The 16,682-nt window shown below is 35.2% G+C and overlaps 1 protein-coding gene across 3 annotated transcripts; it reads right to left on the bottom strand.

Moving 5' to 3' along the window:
* Positions 1-3,061: 3,061 nt before the first annotated feature.
* On the bottom strand, positions 3,062-16,669 carry TGDS (TDP-glucose 4,6-dehydratase). Of its 3 annotated transcripts, XM_032207478.1 has the most exons (13): positions 16,587-16,669; positions 15,914-15,980; positions 15,399-15,467; positions 12,232-12,322; positions 11,121-11,263; positions 10,048-10,146; positions 9,222-9,281; positions 7,366-7,409; positions 6,896-7,061; positions 6,356-6,414; positions 5,439-5,513; positions 4,467-4,564; positions 3,062-4,047 (listed from the first exon to the last, which is right to left on the bottom strand). In XM_032207478.1, the coding sequence occupies exons 1-13, from the start codon at positions 16,664-16,666 to the stop codon at positions 3,947-3,949; spliced, it is 1,152 nt and encodes a 383-aa protein (XP_032063369.1). In that variant the 5' UTR covers positions 16,667-16,669; the 3' UTR covers positions 3,062-3,946. The 3 variants fall into 3 exon arrangements, with proteins under 3 accessions (XP_032063369.1, XP_032063370.1, XP_032063371.1); XM_032207479.1 differs by lacking the exon at positions 5,439-5,513; XM_032207480.1 differs by lacking the exon at positions 3,062-4,047 and having other exon boundaries at positions 4,480-4,564; positions 5,440-5,513.
* Positions 16,670-16,682: the final 13 nt, after the last annotated feature.

The raw sequence follows: 16,682 nt of genomic DNA, 5'->3' as shown, positions 1-16,682 counted from the left end.
CTGCCGTGCTGCTCTGCATGTCCGGGCACCGCTTCTCCCTCCTCTTAGCCTAATAAAACCAAACAAGATTCTGATGCAAATTCTCATCACCCCATGGTTTTCATCGCCACGGGTGATGATTGTTTTACTGAGCAATGATGAATGTAATCACTTAATGAGTGTGGCTTTTATTGATGCCACTAACACAATCTTATGATCTTTGGTGCTGATAAACTCAAAATGTGTGATTACACACACAGAAGTGAAAACACTATTGACACCAGACTTTTCATACCCATTACCACAGGGGAGAGGGGAAAAAGAGCACTATGGATCAACCATTTATTCTAATTTTTATTATTTTTTTCAGTCCTTTCTTTTTGCTAGGGGAGGGTAATGCAAACAGTGGAAATAAAAACAACAGCAAGGCAAAAATCAAACAAAAACACAAGCATGATTCTGAATCAAATATAAAATATTTTATTAAACAGTCCAAAGGGTTTTTTTGTTGTTGTTGGCTTTTTGTATGAGAAGTCCATGTATTGAAAAGTAGGAATATCTTAGCTATTTAAAGAGTAGAAGAATACAGTTTTAGCAAAATGGAACATCCTGAATACAGTTGAAGCTATTCACAACTTTCTTATAAGACATAAAATAGCACGTGCTATTTTGTTCAGAATGGGAACCAAGGGTTTAAACAAAAAACAAAACAAACAAACAAAAAAAACATACAGACATCAGCTTCTTCACCCTCAACCTTTCTCGTATATCTAGTAAAGAACAGGGTGGATGAATAAAAGTAATTTTTTCATCTATCATTTTATGACAATGTAATAAAATGTAAACCAGTTTCAACCTCAAGTGGGATCTTAAAGACAAACAGCTTATGAATACATACAAGTAGATGCCAAGGTATACTTTGTCAATAGACAAAGCTTCAGAGAGTACAAGTATCATCTCCATCACACAAACTGGGATCTGCTACACATGCAAAGGCCCCACAGTGCAGACTCCAGACAGCATTTCTGCTGCCATCTGCTTCACCCATCTTCCCATTTCCTTCGCTGCTGCTTGCAGGAGATCTGCAGACTTCATAAACCAAGACAGTAGCAACACTGATCTTTCCCAGTGCACACAATTGAAGTGCATGGGACTTCAGTAGCTGCTTCCTAAAGATCTAATCCATCCCACAACAGTAAACCCCCAGAGATGCAGAACAGACAGCAGTCCCCAAATAACTTCCCAAGTCTGAGCCTCTCATCTGTGACAGAACCTGTACCGAAACCCTCCTTCAAAGAGCAGCCACTCTCCTTAAGGAAAGCTTCACCAGTGTAAGTGATACAAACATCTACTCTGTTTATTTTCTTATTGGTTTAACCTCTTTGTTCCGTGACACAAACCCTGAGGAAAGTGGACTGAAAAATTGTTATGCTTACAGTATTTTATTTCATTACTTTTGACTTCTGCTGAAGTGCTACTTCATATCTTCTCAGTGAGGCATAACCAAAAGCAGTGCACATCTCCACATTAACAGTTTGCTGGTTGATTTTTTTTGTCATTTTCCTTCTACAGAAGCAGCCAGAAGGTTAATGGCAAAATAAGCTGTTTTCTTCACACGTACGGACTATTCCTGGGGAAAGAAATGCTCCTACCAGAAAACTCACCTGCTAAGGCAACCTGATCTACAGCAAAGTAGCACAAAGTAAGAATCATAGATTTAAAAAATAAGTAGGAATATCTGTTCACCATCTCAAACAGTTTTGAAGATTTCTCAAAACATTTATATAAACTAAGAGAATGGCTTTGACTAACAGTTAATAGATCCTTTTGACAAATCCACTCCCAATAATATTGCTTCTATGCAACCATTTGGATGGTTAGATAGAATGTCATTAAACCTTCAGCATCTAAACATTCAAAACAACTTTAAAAAGACCTATTCAATAAACTAATCACAAGCTTTTCTTCTGTGTATTTGTCATCTCATAACATATTATCAGAAGTTAATTTTTCTTTTTTTTAGTGTTTCAAAGACACCATATCTATTTGTAAAATTGTTTCAACCAGCATGTTTGACCATGAGATTTAAGCAATTCACTGGTACAAGCTTAAGGTTAAGTATATGGTATGCCAAATATTCCAACAGACTAGCGCATGTTAAGTCCTGCAATTTTTGTTCCCAAATTAAAGTTTTGACTACTAAACCAAATATGAGAAAAAAAAAAAAAAAGTGTGATTCAATTCAAGTACAGTATTATCATCCCACCTTGTCAAAGAAACATGTTCCCAGGCTTTAGAATATATATCCGGGACAGAAACTAGTTTAGAAGCTTACTGCTCAGTCTTCTTTTAGGATGATTCTTGCCATCAACAGCACCATACAGCACACGAGGTGTGATGCAATTAGGAGCATTGCAAGTCCAAAGGCAGCAATACCTGTCAGCTGAGCCAGATGCTATTAAGTGTTCAGTAACTACCATAACTCTAGCTTGTGCAAAGGTAGATGCCCCAAACTCCACTAATATATCTTCAGTGATAGGGGAAGAATTTCTGCAGTGTGTTAACTTAGTTTCTGAGAGTCTTGAACTTACAGCAATTCAAATACGCAGTAAAAGACAACTTCAGAGGCCAACAGTGTTTCTAAGCACACCCTAGCATCTTAATCCTACACTTCCACAGCTACGAGGAAGCAAAAGAACTGTTTGGGTCTGTGCTTTTATCAATATACTTCTATACTAAGCAAGAAGTTTCTTCTTTTACACGTGTCACCTCAAAGGCAAAACAGTGAAGATTAAGTGTTCCTGTGTCCTAAACAAAACAAAAACAAAAAACACACCATCTACTTTTTGAACAGGTATATACTACCTCAGCTTATTTACTCAAATAAGAGAAAACAGTTACACTGTAAATTTTTAATCAATAAATCAATTCTGAAAAATTTATTGACACATTTTTAGCACTGAAGTTTCCTTCTAAGTTTTATATTAAAACTCAAATTTTGTTTCATCTTTAAAATGTTTGTCAAAAAAAAACACAGACACACCAAACACAGCATCAAATAATGTGTGCCAATCCACAATCCAAAGGAAGTATTTTAAACTTTTCATCGTACATAGCTTTCACATCACAGGAAGTTACATTACCGGAATGTTAGTCTCATTACAGTATTTGAAGTCTGTTACAATAATAATTTAGAAAAGGAAAAAGGAAATTAAAACATAAAAGGACATAATAGAGTAAACAGATGACTTGTAAGACATGGGAATGAAGTTTAAGAAATGGCTTGTGGAAATTTCAGTAAGAACATCTGCTACTTTCTTAACACCTTCCCCATCCCCTTTACAAAGAGGCATTTAAAGTTAGAGTAGATAACAGCTTAAACCGTCATCTACACAAAGTAATACTGCAACAATAGAGAAAAGAACTGTGAACCATATGGCTGCCATATCTAGTTTTTATCAATCAATTTATGTTCTCCAGAAAATACATCATCTTTTCCACTTGATTTAAAACAGAAGGCAACTATTTAAAGTGACAAAACATATATTACAGTGTAAAAACAATAAATCAGATGAAGAATTTCAAAATTAAAAATACATATATACACACATTCATTGGAAGTCCCAAACACTGTAGTCACAATCCTGTCATTCGAGATGAGTAAGACAGATTTGACATCAGTTATACTAACTTATAACACTATAAAAATTCTTTACCCTGTAAAACTCTTCAGGAATAAAAAATCTATACCTAGTGAAGATTTAATATTGCACCAAAAGCTGAAATTAAACTTATAAGGTTAAACTTATAAAGTGCTGAACCCTTCTAAGTCATGCCATATTATAGATCTGTACTCATCATGGTTCACGTATCTTGGACACATTTAGAATTTGCTGTGGTCACTTGATTGCAGGCTTCAAAGAAAAGACTGTGTGAGGTAGAATAGATTCCTTCAAGTTCTGCCACCTTACGGAACATTAAGCTGTGCAAATGGCTCTGCCACAGGAAAAGGCTCCAAAGCTTTCTCTGCGTTTTTCCAGTTGTGAAAGTTTTCTTTGTACCATTCAACTAGCACATAAAGAACATTGATAAATCAAATTGAACAGAGATAACAGGGAAACTCAAGTATTTATACAGATAAATACTACCAACATTCTCATTTTGCAAGAATTTAACCTATAATGTTCAAAAAAATCTAGTTTTAGACTTTACAAATTCTTTATTCAAGATTTGTTGTACCAATAAAAATTACTTCCAGTACCTTATGCTACTTTTTTTAATTATAAGCTTTTTATATTTATAAATATAAATATATAATTTATAAATTATAATTTATAAAAAGGAGCTAATTTTATGTAAAATTAAAACTACAAATTCATTCCCTTTAGCTCATCATTAATTAACCTATAGACTGAATTTTACTCCCCTCTCCCTTTCTCTCCTCCCATCACTTCCAAATCTATTTGTGTAAATGGCATCAGACATACTTGTTTTCTTTATTCCTTCTTTCCAAGGCACTTTAGGTCTCCATCCTAACTTGTGCATTTTTTCTGAACTCATTGGGTATCTCATGTCATTGGCAGGTCTGTTGACAAACAAAATGCACAGGGAAAACAATTTGGTTAGACTTCTTCCATTAATTAGATACACAGCACTTCACACTGTCTTCAAGCCATCATTAGGTATGCTTCAGTTTTGAAAATCCCCTTCAACTTGAACAGATTACACTGCCTTCCAAAAAAAGTGACAACTGAGAGCAGCTACAACACAATTCAGCTTGCACAGTCAACTACTTAGAATTGACTAGAATAAATATGAATTAATGTCTTCACACAAAAATTAATGCTAATCTCAAATCACTGTCAATGCAAATTGGTGCATTTGCAGCTCTTTAGACAACCACTAAGCAAGGCAGTGTTTTCCAATAACTGCATTCACATCCTGAAAGCCCACAAATATTCACACACTTCATATCTGAAGTACAAAGATTTCTAAAGCATTGCCGTTACAGTGCCTCATTAGCTGCACAAACTTATCAAATATGTAGAATCCAAACTGCAAGATTCAACACAGAAAGACATTTCCTTCCAATAAGTACAGCACACATTTTTACTTCCACAATCTGTATCCTAATACTCTTTTGTAAGGTCCTAGCGTTCTTTTAAAGAGGTATTCCCATGCAGTTTTTTCTCCCAAGTCCATTTATCTTTAAACATTAGCAGACAGGACACAAAACACATGAAGAATCATCTCAGTTGGAACTACACTGAAACCTACTGAACGTTTGCATCATGTGCTCAAAGGGAATTTGTTCAGGTACCATGACACATTTATATAGGACTCTGAAAAATACTTCCTTTTAGAGAAAAATTAGTACATTTAAATACATTTCAGTTGCCAAGAAAACCATCCAAATACGAACAGAAAGTGAGAATTCTAAAGGCCACAATAATACTTAACTGCTATCTGCAGATATCTGATTTCTAATCACTCCAGAGAAAGAGTGATATCTGAAGGATGCAGAGTCATTGTTGCTGCAGAAAAGAAATGGAGATAAAAGAACAGAGCCAAACCAAGCCTGCAGTTAAGGATTACACACAGGAAAAACACTTACAGAAGCTATCAGTTTTTGCTGCTGCCCTAATGTTTTACATCTACATTTAAGAAGGTATTTTTATCTTAAGCTAGGAATTTAGCTAGGTACGTCTTTCTGTCTGTGGAGTGTGGGTCTAACCTATAAAGCACATCCAAATCCAAACTAGTCACATTAACACCAAAATATTAAAGCTAAGTGAGAGACACTTAGCTAAATGAGAGAGGTGGATTCACCTCTCAAGTGATGTTGACAACAAAGTAGCGAATAAAATATCCTTAAGGATTCAGTTACTATGTAAAACTGGTTCTTTTCCCAGAGCAAACTTCAGCAGTGAGAAGTCTGAAGAAAGTCTGCAGACAGCCTTTGAAGATTAGAGTGTACTTCCAAAGCAATACAAGCTTTCCAAAGATCCAAGTAATTAAAAAATAATTTTTTTCAAAATACACTATACAGATTGTAGACATCAAGTCCACAAGCAAATAGAATTAAGAAAGCGAAACAACCTTCACTTCCTCAGAAGTTATCACGTGATTTCTATGCACTCCAGAGAAAGAGTGATACAAGAACTATGCAGAGACTCACTGTTGCTGCAGAAAAAGAAATGGAGATAGAAGAACAGAGACAAACCAAAGCTGCAATTAAATCTAGAAAAGTTATCCCAGAAACACTTTTGCAAATAAATATGTAAGCATTGAGCAGGAAGCCTTCAGGACAGAGCTCTCCTGTACTTGCTTAGCATTTTTAAAATTTATTTTTTATTTTTTACTTTTTTTATTTTACCTGTCTTTGACGTAATCCATCCAGTGCTCCATTTCAGATTCTGAACTGGTCTTCTTTATCTAGTAAGAAGGGAAAGAGGAAAAAAAAAAAAGTCACCCCCTTGTATTTTGCACCATCTTGACATACATTTAAAATTAGATTTCAATCTGTCATGGAAAAACAAAAACCAAATAGAAACAGTCTTTTGTCTAAACCGAGCTGTCAAACTACTTAAACCAATTCCAATACTTCTCGCTCATCCAGGCACTTGTTAAACATTCATAGCTCAATTGTTATAGTTTAATCTTCCACATTTTCAGACCAAAAATAAAGTAGTCAACGTGGAAAAAAAAAAATCAAATGGTTTCTAATTGCTACACCAGTTACGTCCCAGTCAGGATAGCCAACTCAGTGCCTGTACTGCACATAGCACAGCTGCCACAGGAAGGTTACAACATCATTTTTCTATCATCCACTGCAAGCACTAAACTACCTCACAGAGCAAAAGGTTTATAGAATTGTTTATATGGGCAATGACAAGTACTGTAACTTTTTACTCACTAAGTGGATTAACTCCTTAGCAAGCTGGGCAATGGACATCTCAAAATTAGTTCCAATGTTATAAATTTCACCTGGCTTCCCCTCCTTCAGAACAGTAAGGAATGCTTCTACAACATCAGTAGCATATAGGAAATTCCTTCTTTGAAGTCCAGAACCATGAATACAGCTAAAAAAAAAAAAAAAAAACAAACAAACAAACAAAAAAAAAAACAGGAAGTAGAAGATTTGTTAATTTCTAAACAGAAGCACTCAATTAAAACGCATCTTAAATTGTTCTACTGTTAGAAGTCACCTGAAGATACTTTAATTTAAATAGCTGACATGCAAACAACTCTTTTTAAAGAAATCCTATTACTGAAATAAGCAATTCATAATTTAATTATTAAATTATCATTTCACAAACCGTACAATATTTACAACTAATTGCAGTTTCACAGCAAAAACACCACACAAAAAAAAAAGTTACATACCATTTTCTGTTCTGTTGCAACAAAGATATAAACTTTGGAATAACCTAAACAGTTGAACATCAAGAAAACAAAAGAAAATTATTTTAGAAGTTATTCTGCAAAGAACACAGTGCTTCACCAGCAAGTATAATTACATACTTTAATAAATAAATTTTAAATGTTCAAATAAACTGAAGTCTTATCAAGCAATGCATTAAGCCTAGGAACTGCAGGCTTTTTTTTCCTAGTATAAACAGAGTATTTTGTAAACCACAGTTGCCTTTTCTGAAGTTCACAGGAAATCAATTTTTGTTTATATATATATATATACATATATAAATATATATATATATATATACATATACATATATATATATATATAAACAAAAATATATATATTTTTGTTTATATATATATATACACACACACACATATATATATATATATATATATTTTTTTTTTAAGAGTAAATGCCTCTATTGCATTGTAACTCTCACCTTTCTGGTCATCCATTACAAACAAACAGTTATAAACTTAGTGCTTTTACATATGAGAATGGTTCCATTACTTTTCACACAAAGAAATGAACTAGAGTCTAAACAGTTATGACTACTGCAAACTATTCAGAATATAGTTTGACCATATAGTTGCAGTAAAACTATAGCAAGAGTACCAGTCATTAAAATCATTAAATTTGTAAGAGAGCCAATAGAGAATTTAAAGATAAGTAAACACTAGTGAAGTGATAGACACCAGCTTGCAGCATGAATATTTACAATTGTATTATGTTGGGCTATATGCTTAGATACACGCATCATGGCCCAGAAACTTCACAATGGTTGGTCCCTCTAATAAGTTTTCAAATTGAACACACAGAATTTATTTTTTTTTTTTTTAACTTCTTAATTAATTTATTTCATACCCTAAACATAGGAGTAGCCATACTAGTTAAAACCCATGATCTGTTTTACCCTAGTATTGTTTTTAACAGTAACTAAAAGTGGATACTTGAGGACAAGTTTAAATTGAAAGGAATCAAGTCGTGATACATCTCAGGAATATAGTCCCAACATCAGGCAATCCACAAACAAACATTTGCCAAGCCACAGATCAATGTTTTCAAAAACATGTTTTTACTGTTTGTCTATCTGCAACAACATAGGGAAGACAAATTACTTATTTGGCTAAAAACAAAAGTAGTAAAAAAATCTCACTAGAACCACAAAATAGAGCTACATTTCAAATGAATTCATTCCACTACCGTATTTCCGTTCATTAGCACAGCATGGTATTACCTACAAAGGCATCTCCCTCTCACTAATAACTATTTTAAATGGCTATCCTGCAAGGTACTATGGAACTATGTAGAAAAAATACAAGTCTGTCTGTGCTACTGCTCACCATATATCTGATGGTGAAAGGTTTGTCTTCTCTATTGCCCATACAGGTTAGAACGTCTCTTTATACCAGATTCATCTCTCCTAAGTTACTTTAAATGTTGCCTCAGTTATTTAATATTCTTAGCTACAGCAGGTAAAATGTAAATTCAAGTAATTTGTAGGGGAAGCCTGCCAGTTGATTATTTGAAAATTAGGAAAAGTACAGAACAAAGCCACTGCAGTTAAACTCTTGTAAGTAACTGGAAGTCTTGAACTGATGCTTTACTGACAACCAGAACACCAGTATACATTATGTTGATGGGAAAATGCTTTAGTGTGAGATCAGAGTATACAACCATGTGTAAGCATTGACTAATATACTTCCAAGACAGAGCTTTTTTGGAAAATCTGTCCATTCTTATGAGAAAAAAAGTAACGTTACTAAAACCTTAAACTACAGCATAGCAAAGGTAAGAGTAAAGCATAAGTTTGACTTACTTTTTCTGGATACTGGTGTGGCCCATAAACATTACTGCTTCGCGTAATAACAACTGGAAACTTAAAAGCACAAAATATGCATGTCATTACAGATCAAGTACATACACTAGTAAAAAAAAAAAACTGCAGGCTTCTTGTTAAAGAATGAATGATGACACTTGCAGTGCCTAATAAAATACCTGAAAGCTTTTACAGACATTAATTAAGCTATCTGCCTCTAGGCCTATAGTGACAGATGTTCCCAACCTCTTAGTCTTGTTAAGGACCCACCATAGGACATTACACATGTGTCTGGTTGACTGCAGACTTCCTCACTGTACAGAAGTGTTTCAGTCATTACCATATTCAAGTCAACCTGATGTCAAAAACAGCTTTGCAGAATAACATATCAAAAGCATTGAAAACTCAAAATATCTTTGCTTAAACAAATATAATCTTTTCATCTTTTTTCCCCTCATTCACTATAAAATTAGTCTTAAAACAATTTGAATTTTGCATATTCTGCTTATGTATATCTGGACGTTCCTCAAGCTTACAACTGTTTTTTACATTTTTACCGATCTTTGAACATTTTATCAAAAATAACTTTAGACATTACAGTTCAGATTTTTTATTTCTGAATCTAAAAATAATTGACCACTCTCCAGCCCTTTGCATGACCTCACCACCAGTATGTGGCTGATATACTCTGACCTATCCAAACTACAACACCAGCAACCAGGAAAGAGGTGGCACAACGTTGTCTGCTGCTGACTTTTATACTCTCACACATATAATATACATTTAAGTAGGAGCTTCAGAGTTTTTGAAGCGTGCATTAACTTACTTGGTACCTTTCCCAATAAGACTGAACAAAACACTCCGCAGCTGCTTTAGAGGAGGCATAGGGATTTGTAGGGCGTTTTGGTGAGGATTCATCAAATTCCTAAAATGAAAGCTTGCATTACTCAATTTCTTTTGTCCAGGCATGTCTTACAGTTATAAAAGCTACAGCTGCAACTGAAATAAACATCTCTAAAATATTCAGGCACACCAGACTGAGAAAGATACCCCTCTATTTAGAAAGGAGACAACCAATAACCCAAGACAATACTTATCAAACACAAGGGTCAGCCAGAATATCAGCAATAATACTTTTATACTTCCAGCCAAGTATCTCACAGTAGCGGATCCTTAGATATTTACCCTGCAAAATAATAACCATTGCCACAAGGAAATTCAATCCTCTTTGAGCTCATATTGCTTCTGAGTGCACCATGACACCACAGCCAGTAAATTGAGCTTTCAGTCCTAAATAAAATTGGTCCACTCCCCTTTCTCTATAAACTTTCTTCTCTAAAGAAAATAAAATTTCAGCCCACAGCCTTTCAGAAACAAGGCTCCAACAATTCTGTCTCGTTCCTCGTGGCTACCCTGCCAGTTTTATCTATTTGCCACTTGGAAAAAAAAAAAAAAAAAAAGAAACGATAATGAAACAAAGGAGGGACTATATAGTAGCTAAGGTGCCACTCACAACTATCACCTACATGCATAACTAAAAGACTTACTGTTCTTGTCTGGCCTTTGCCTCTGAAATTACTTGATCCTGATTTACTTTTTTTTTTTTTTTTTTAAAAAAAAAAAAAAGAAAAAGAAAACCTTCCTTCCTTCCCCACCCCCAAAATATATCTTTAAGAATCCCTGCTATGATTCACAAGGAGTATCTATCTCTTTGAAGCATTCACATGTTATTAACAACACCAACAAAAAAACTTCGGGACAATTTTGATACTTGGCTTTCTAGAAGCAATTAGTACCTACTTACATGTTCAAGTATTGTCAGAAATAGCTCAAAATCATACATTTAGAGAGGCTGAGGAAAGTTCTACTAGTTAGAACCTCATGCTCTTTCAAACTCACCTGATCGGTGCTGCCTCCATATACTTCATCTGTACTGACATAGACAAACTTCTCCACATTGGCTTCGTGTGCAGCAGCAACCAGTACATTAGTGCCATAAACATTCACATAGGTGAATTCCAAGGCATGCCAAAATGAAAGATCTGCATCCAAAAAAAAGATTAAATTTAGGCAATACATAGCTTTCTATTGAACCATAATATTAAGGGCAGTGATATAGACTGGGATTTTATCACTAGTTCTTTGTCAGATAGCACAGTCACCATTAAATTAAGCCACTTTCTATATATACTTGAAAACAAAATCTTTGCTTCAAAAAAGAGGCCAGAATGAGGAACAAAAGCTTATTAGCTACAGATGGTGCAATTTGAAATAGCATAAGTTAGCTTCATTTAAGTGGCAGCATAACTAATTCCCTCCTCTAGGAAGTGCCAAGCTCAGTCAGGAAAGTATCACTCAAACACCGTCATAAGATACATTCACATACACCAATTACTGTTAATAAACCACCACCTGTTTTAATTCTTAGGATTGTTCCGCCAACTTAATGACTTTGGGCATATCAATTTTGATAATTCTGAGAAGCATTTTCCTGGAGAATTCTTCAAGGACTTTTGCTCACGATGAACAGAATATGATAGGAATACTTCTCATCAACAGTTTTACAGAAGAGCAATAAATCTAAACCAGGTACTTCTGTGTATAATTCATCTTCTCTCTTTTTAGAGCCCTGGCAGGACCCAATGGGGAGCAATGCTTACTCTTAACTTCTACTTTCTAGTGTTTCCTGCAAGGTTACAGCCAATCAAGTGAAATTACCTTCATGACTCCACTACTACAGTGTATGTTACACAAGTCTAGATGGAATTTAAAGTATCTTTATACATAAAAAGCATTTCCATTTATACACAATCAAAATAATGAAGTGCCTTAAAGCTGTGAACTCCTTAAGTCAAAAAGGCCGCCAGGCCTTCAATCATGTATTCTGTAAAGATATCAAACTGTATCCTTGTTTTAAGTGAATGGGGGAAAAAAAGATGAAAATTATCAGTATACTATTTCAAACAAACATACACACAAAAATAATACCAAAACATACAACAATACTCACCTACATGAGTTTGGGCTGCAAAATGAAGGACTATGTCAATCTTCTCAGTTTCAAAAAGCTGTTTTATAAAATGAGGTTCACAAATATCCCCCTGAACAGTAAAAAAAAAAAAAAAAAAAAAAAAAAAATTATTTTGTTTTTTTTTCTTTAAATAACGAATATGCTGTAATTTGATTCAAGCATCATAAACAAGCCATTATACAGGAGGCACAGGCGAAAGTTTTGCAGTAAGTACACGCTTGCAAACCCAAAGCATTTATCTTATATCGGAACCACAGTATTACTCATTTTTTTCTTTAATAGCAGTAACAGAAAACTAAGACTGTCCAGTCAAAAGAGGAACTTATGTCTTTGAAGAGCAAACAAGATATGAATATCTAGAGTTTTAGATATAAGATGCTTTCTTTTAGTTTTTCACAGATACAAATACAGCTACCAACAGAGTTTGGGGCAAAATACCAACACTGTATTGCTTTTTGAGCAGCCGCCTCAACAACAGGTACCTCCTTTCAGGTTTTATATTACTGTTTAATATAAACAATATCACCCCCAGAATATACACAACAGAAGTATAACTCGTAACTTGAAAGCTAAGGTCAGAACAAGTGCCTACAGCAAACAGGAAAGTTATTGGAGTCTGGCTGGCAGACAGTGACACCTAGTGGCATTATAAGAGGTGAAGTTCATCCCCACTGTTGTCAAAATAGATGGATGTCTTCCAAGGGTATTTTTTTTATCACCAGAAAAATTGATGGATTTGGAAAAGAGTCAGGCGTCAACACACAAGCCATTTGTTAGTCCGACACACAATCAACAGCAACTTTCAAATGTAAATACAAGCTGAGAAGTAGCTTTTGATAATCATCTATTGCCTCAACTTAAACAAGACAGTACTTCAAAAGCTATGGCACGGGGAGGAAGACTTATGTATTTTCAAGAACAAGGCAATTAACTGAACATAGTTCAAATTCACCTACCTCTTAAGAAGTTCTCAAGCAATGATTCTGAACAACAGCCTCAAAGAAGTACTGTATGTCAGAAACAGAAGGAAGATCTACGGATTTTCCTGTATCTCATCCCTGAACACAAAACACTCCAGGAAATACTTCAGACCCATATTAGACCCAAATTTTAATTAATATGGCTAGAATTAGTTACCTTTTTTTTTTTTTTTTAACTGAATTTTAAAATTAAATATTCCTTTTTCTTTTAAGATTGCTTTCAATAAGATCACTCAAATTGATATGTTTCTTCTCAAAATACTGTCAGATGTAGACTTTGCCTCAGACTTAAGATGATTAAGAATCTCAAGGTACTTTAAGAAAGCTTTTTAAAAGTAACTTGTATTTACACAGACCTCCCCATTGTCAAAAAAATGTACAATTACAGAAATAATCCTCAACCTTTAACAAGTATGTCTTCCTCTAGCATGCATTGAAGGGCACTGTGCTGAGCAAGAACATAAATTGCAATTAAAACTGTTGGAAGTACTACAGTACCCTTCATACTGCCCCTTATGGAGATCTCTAAGCTTTTACTTCTCTACCTTCTAAAACAAAGAAGTTTTCTACAGCATTTATCCTTCCTGCTCTCTCTGAAGGCCAGCAGTAGCATCACAACTCTAATCTTAGGCCTTGACCCTTGGGGAGTGTTTTCTCAGTGCATTTTTTCTTGTCAGAGTAAATACCTTGCCATCTGCATCTAAGTTCTAGCCAACCTTCTTTCAAAATAAATAAATAAATAAATAAGCAAAAGAAAGAGGAAAACACCACACTAAATTCCAACTGGAATAGCTGGAATGAATTATTCTCACAGAAGGTTTTGTGAAAATGTATTCCCTCTCTTGTTCAGAAGCAGCATTTACCATCCTCCTGCTTGGTTTACAAGATGCCTTCTAGAACTCCGTGCACTGGTAACCAAGCACCAGTACATATGCAGGTAACAAGGCGTTTATTTAGCATTCGTATATATCACATCATATACTGAAAGGTGTCAAAAACAATAAGAAAAATAACAAGAGAACAGTTTGTGCATCCTGAAACTGCGTACGTTCGCTTAGCACATATTCTCTTACCTCTCGAGCAAATTTTATCTAGCAGCTCAGGGATAAATATTTATGAAAATAAAGAGAGGTTTACAACAACAGGCACTGGGGTAACAAGACATGTGGAAAAGTTAATTTCCCAACCTTGCCTGAATCTGAGCAGTAAGTTGAGTTTACACTTTTTACCTCTGAAATAGTTATGCCAGTTTAGTAGATAGCTGCTATTTCAGAAAATTAAAACTATGGGCTTTTCTCTGATATCCTGCAATTTCAAGCAGCCTAGCTCGACAAACAGGCCAGCATCAGCACTGGCTTACAGGCAGAAAAAGAACTTCTGCATACAAACCTAGCAGTCTGAATATTTATTCGAACACTAAATCTAAATCTGTCTCCTGTCTGAAGCCTAAACTGTTGGAGCAATAAACTGATGTAACCATCAACATTTTAGAAAGCAAAGACATACTTCGAATCTAGACCCTGTTCCAAAACAACTACAAAAGTACACACAACATCAACAGCAGTAAAAGGAAGAATGTAGCCTGATTCCTAGCACAAATAGAACAAGAAAGAGGACAATGCACACCATGGAATATAACGAGCTGCAGTGTTTGAAGGTGCAGAACCTAAGAGAGTGTCTAAGCATGAAGGAGCCAAATCAAAGGCCATCTTGTCCACACCATTTATCAAAAGCAGGCTTGGAAGTAAATGAGTCATTCCTAAAGCCGGTTATCTCCATACTCAGGCTTTTACCAACCCTGAACCTTTATTATACAATAAAATATACCAATGTTCAAAAGACTGCTTCAAGTAAGAGGCCGAACAAACTATCACACAGCCGCATACTGTCACAGACTTCTCTGGGTGAGACATGGACTCTACTAATAAAGGTACTGAACTCTAGTTACTGCTGTTGTGTCAAGCCAAACGTCAAGCACACTGGCATATTCCAAACACTGACTTATTCTCTACAGAAAATTAGTAGAAGTAATCTTAATTTTCATTTATGGTAAAACAGTGGTTTTATCCCTAGGTTTTGAGAAGCTCTGGAGACTACATTACTGTGATACAAACACACACACACACAAAGTTAAGTTCCCTAGAAAGAAAAAGAAGGCTTTATCACCTGGATAAACTTGTAGTTTTCTTTCTCTGAGACAGTTTCAAGATTCTTCAAACTTGCACAGTAGTCGAGCTGAAAAGAAATACCCACAGAACATCAACAAATAGTCTTCATAAAAGCAAGCAAGCCCACTCAGCTCCAACCCAATTACTAGAAAACTGAAGATTAAATTAAAAACCGCTTTCAAAAGAAAAGCTATTCTGCAAGCAAACATTATGAGATATGAGAAACACACAAGTCTGAAAGATATCCTTAGATTGTAAAATTTATTAAGCAGACATCCCTAACTTCAAAAGTTTCCTCTTTACGCAAATTATAAGCAATACGTAATTATTTGTAGCAGGCACAGAACTGTAAAAATGAGCATCAGTTAAATTGTTTTTGCTCAGGAACAAAGGGAGAGTGAAACAGAAATTTAGCAAATAATAGTTTTTCAAGTAAATTTCAACACACTGTAGTTTACATTAAGAATCTTTTAAAATGGTATTCCTTAGTAAGAAAGAAGACAACCCACTTACTTTATCTAGGTTTATAATCAGATAATTTGGATAGTTCTTGACGAGGGACACGACTACATGTGAAGCACTACAGGATGAAAGAAGAAAAGCGGATTTTACAACTACATTATTGGCCTTAATGCAACAAAGCGATGACAAATCAATACCAATTGACAAATCAATATCGAGTGCTGTCAATCAAACAACATTAAAAGTCAGTTTAGCAAGACCAGAAGGCTATGGGGGGGAAGAAGGAGCTGTACAGACAGGAGGAAGAGCATCTCACTGCGGGATTTTAAGACATGGCAACGTCAGTATTTCAGTTGCTACATACTGATAAATAAAAACAGGACTAAAAGCTTGTGCTGTAACAAGAAAAAAAAAAAAAGAGGTATTTTTTTTATTAAAAAAGAAGCATTATACACTACAGCCTATTAGCATCCTAGAAGAATTTTATACACTTGAGTTTATACATTAGGGACATGCTATATATATATATGTATGTATGTATATGTAAAATATGTACGTATATATTAGAACACAGCCTTGGTACTAGACAGAGCTCATTACTCGACTTCTCTAAGTTACAAAGCCAACTCCCAACCCCCTACCACCCTCCCAACCCGCCGCCACCGCCCTTGGGCGTACGAAGAAGTGGTTTTGGGTGGTATTTTGTTGTAATCAGCCCCCTCACATGAAGCCGGCGCCGCCCGTCACCAGCAGCCGCTTCTCGAAGCGCGGCGCCGCCGCCGCCACCGGCTGCTGCCCCGACATCGCCCGCGCTTTACGG

Source organism: Aythya fuligula, chromosome 1 (assembly GCF_009819795.1).
Source record: "Aythya fuligula isolate bAytFul2 chromosome 1, bAytFul2.pri, whole genome shotgun sequence".
Classification (NCBI taxonomy): domain Eukaryota; kingdom Metazoa; phylum Chordata; class Aves; order Anseriformes; family Anatidae; genus Aythya; species Aythya fuligula.
This window is presented reverse-complemented; position numbering and strand designations above follow the sequence as displayed.

Bases quoted from the DNA above. Each gene is read 5' to 3' on its own strand.
- TGDS (XM_032207478.1), bottom strand. From the start codon at position 16,666: ATGTCGGGGCAGCAGCCGGTGGCGGCGGCGGCGCCGCGCTTCGAGAAG. The intron at 15,981-16,586 runs GTGAGGGGGCTG...TTCATCCTGTAG, and splicing joins ACGGGCGGCGCCGGCTTCAT to TGCTTCACATGTAGTCGTGT. The intron at 7,062-7,365 runs GTATGTAACTTT...TTTTTTTTTTAG, and splicing joins TTGCAACAGAACAGAAAATG to CTGTATTCATGGTTCTGGAC.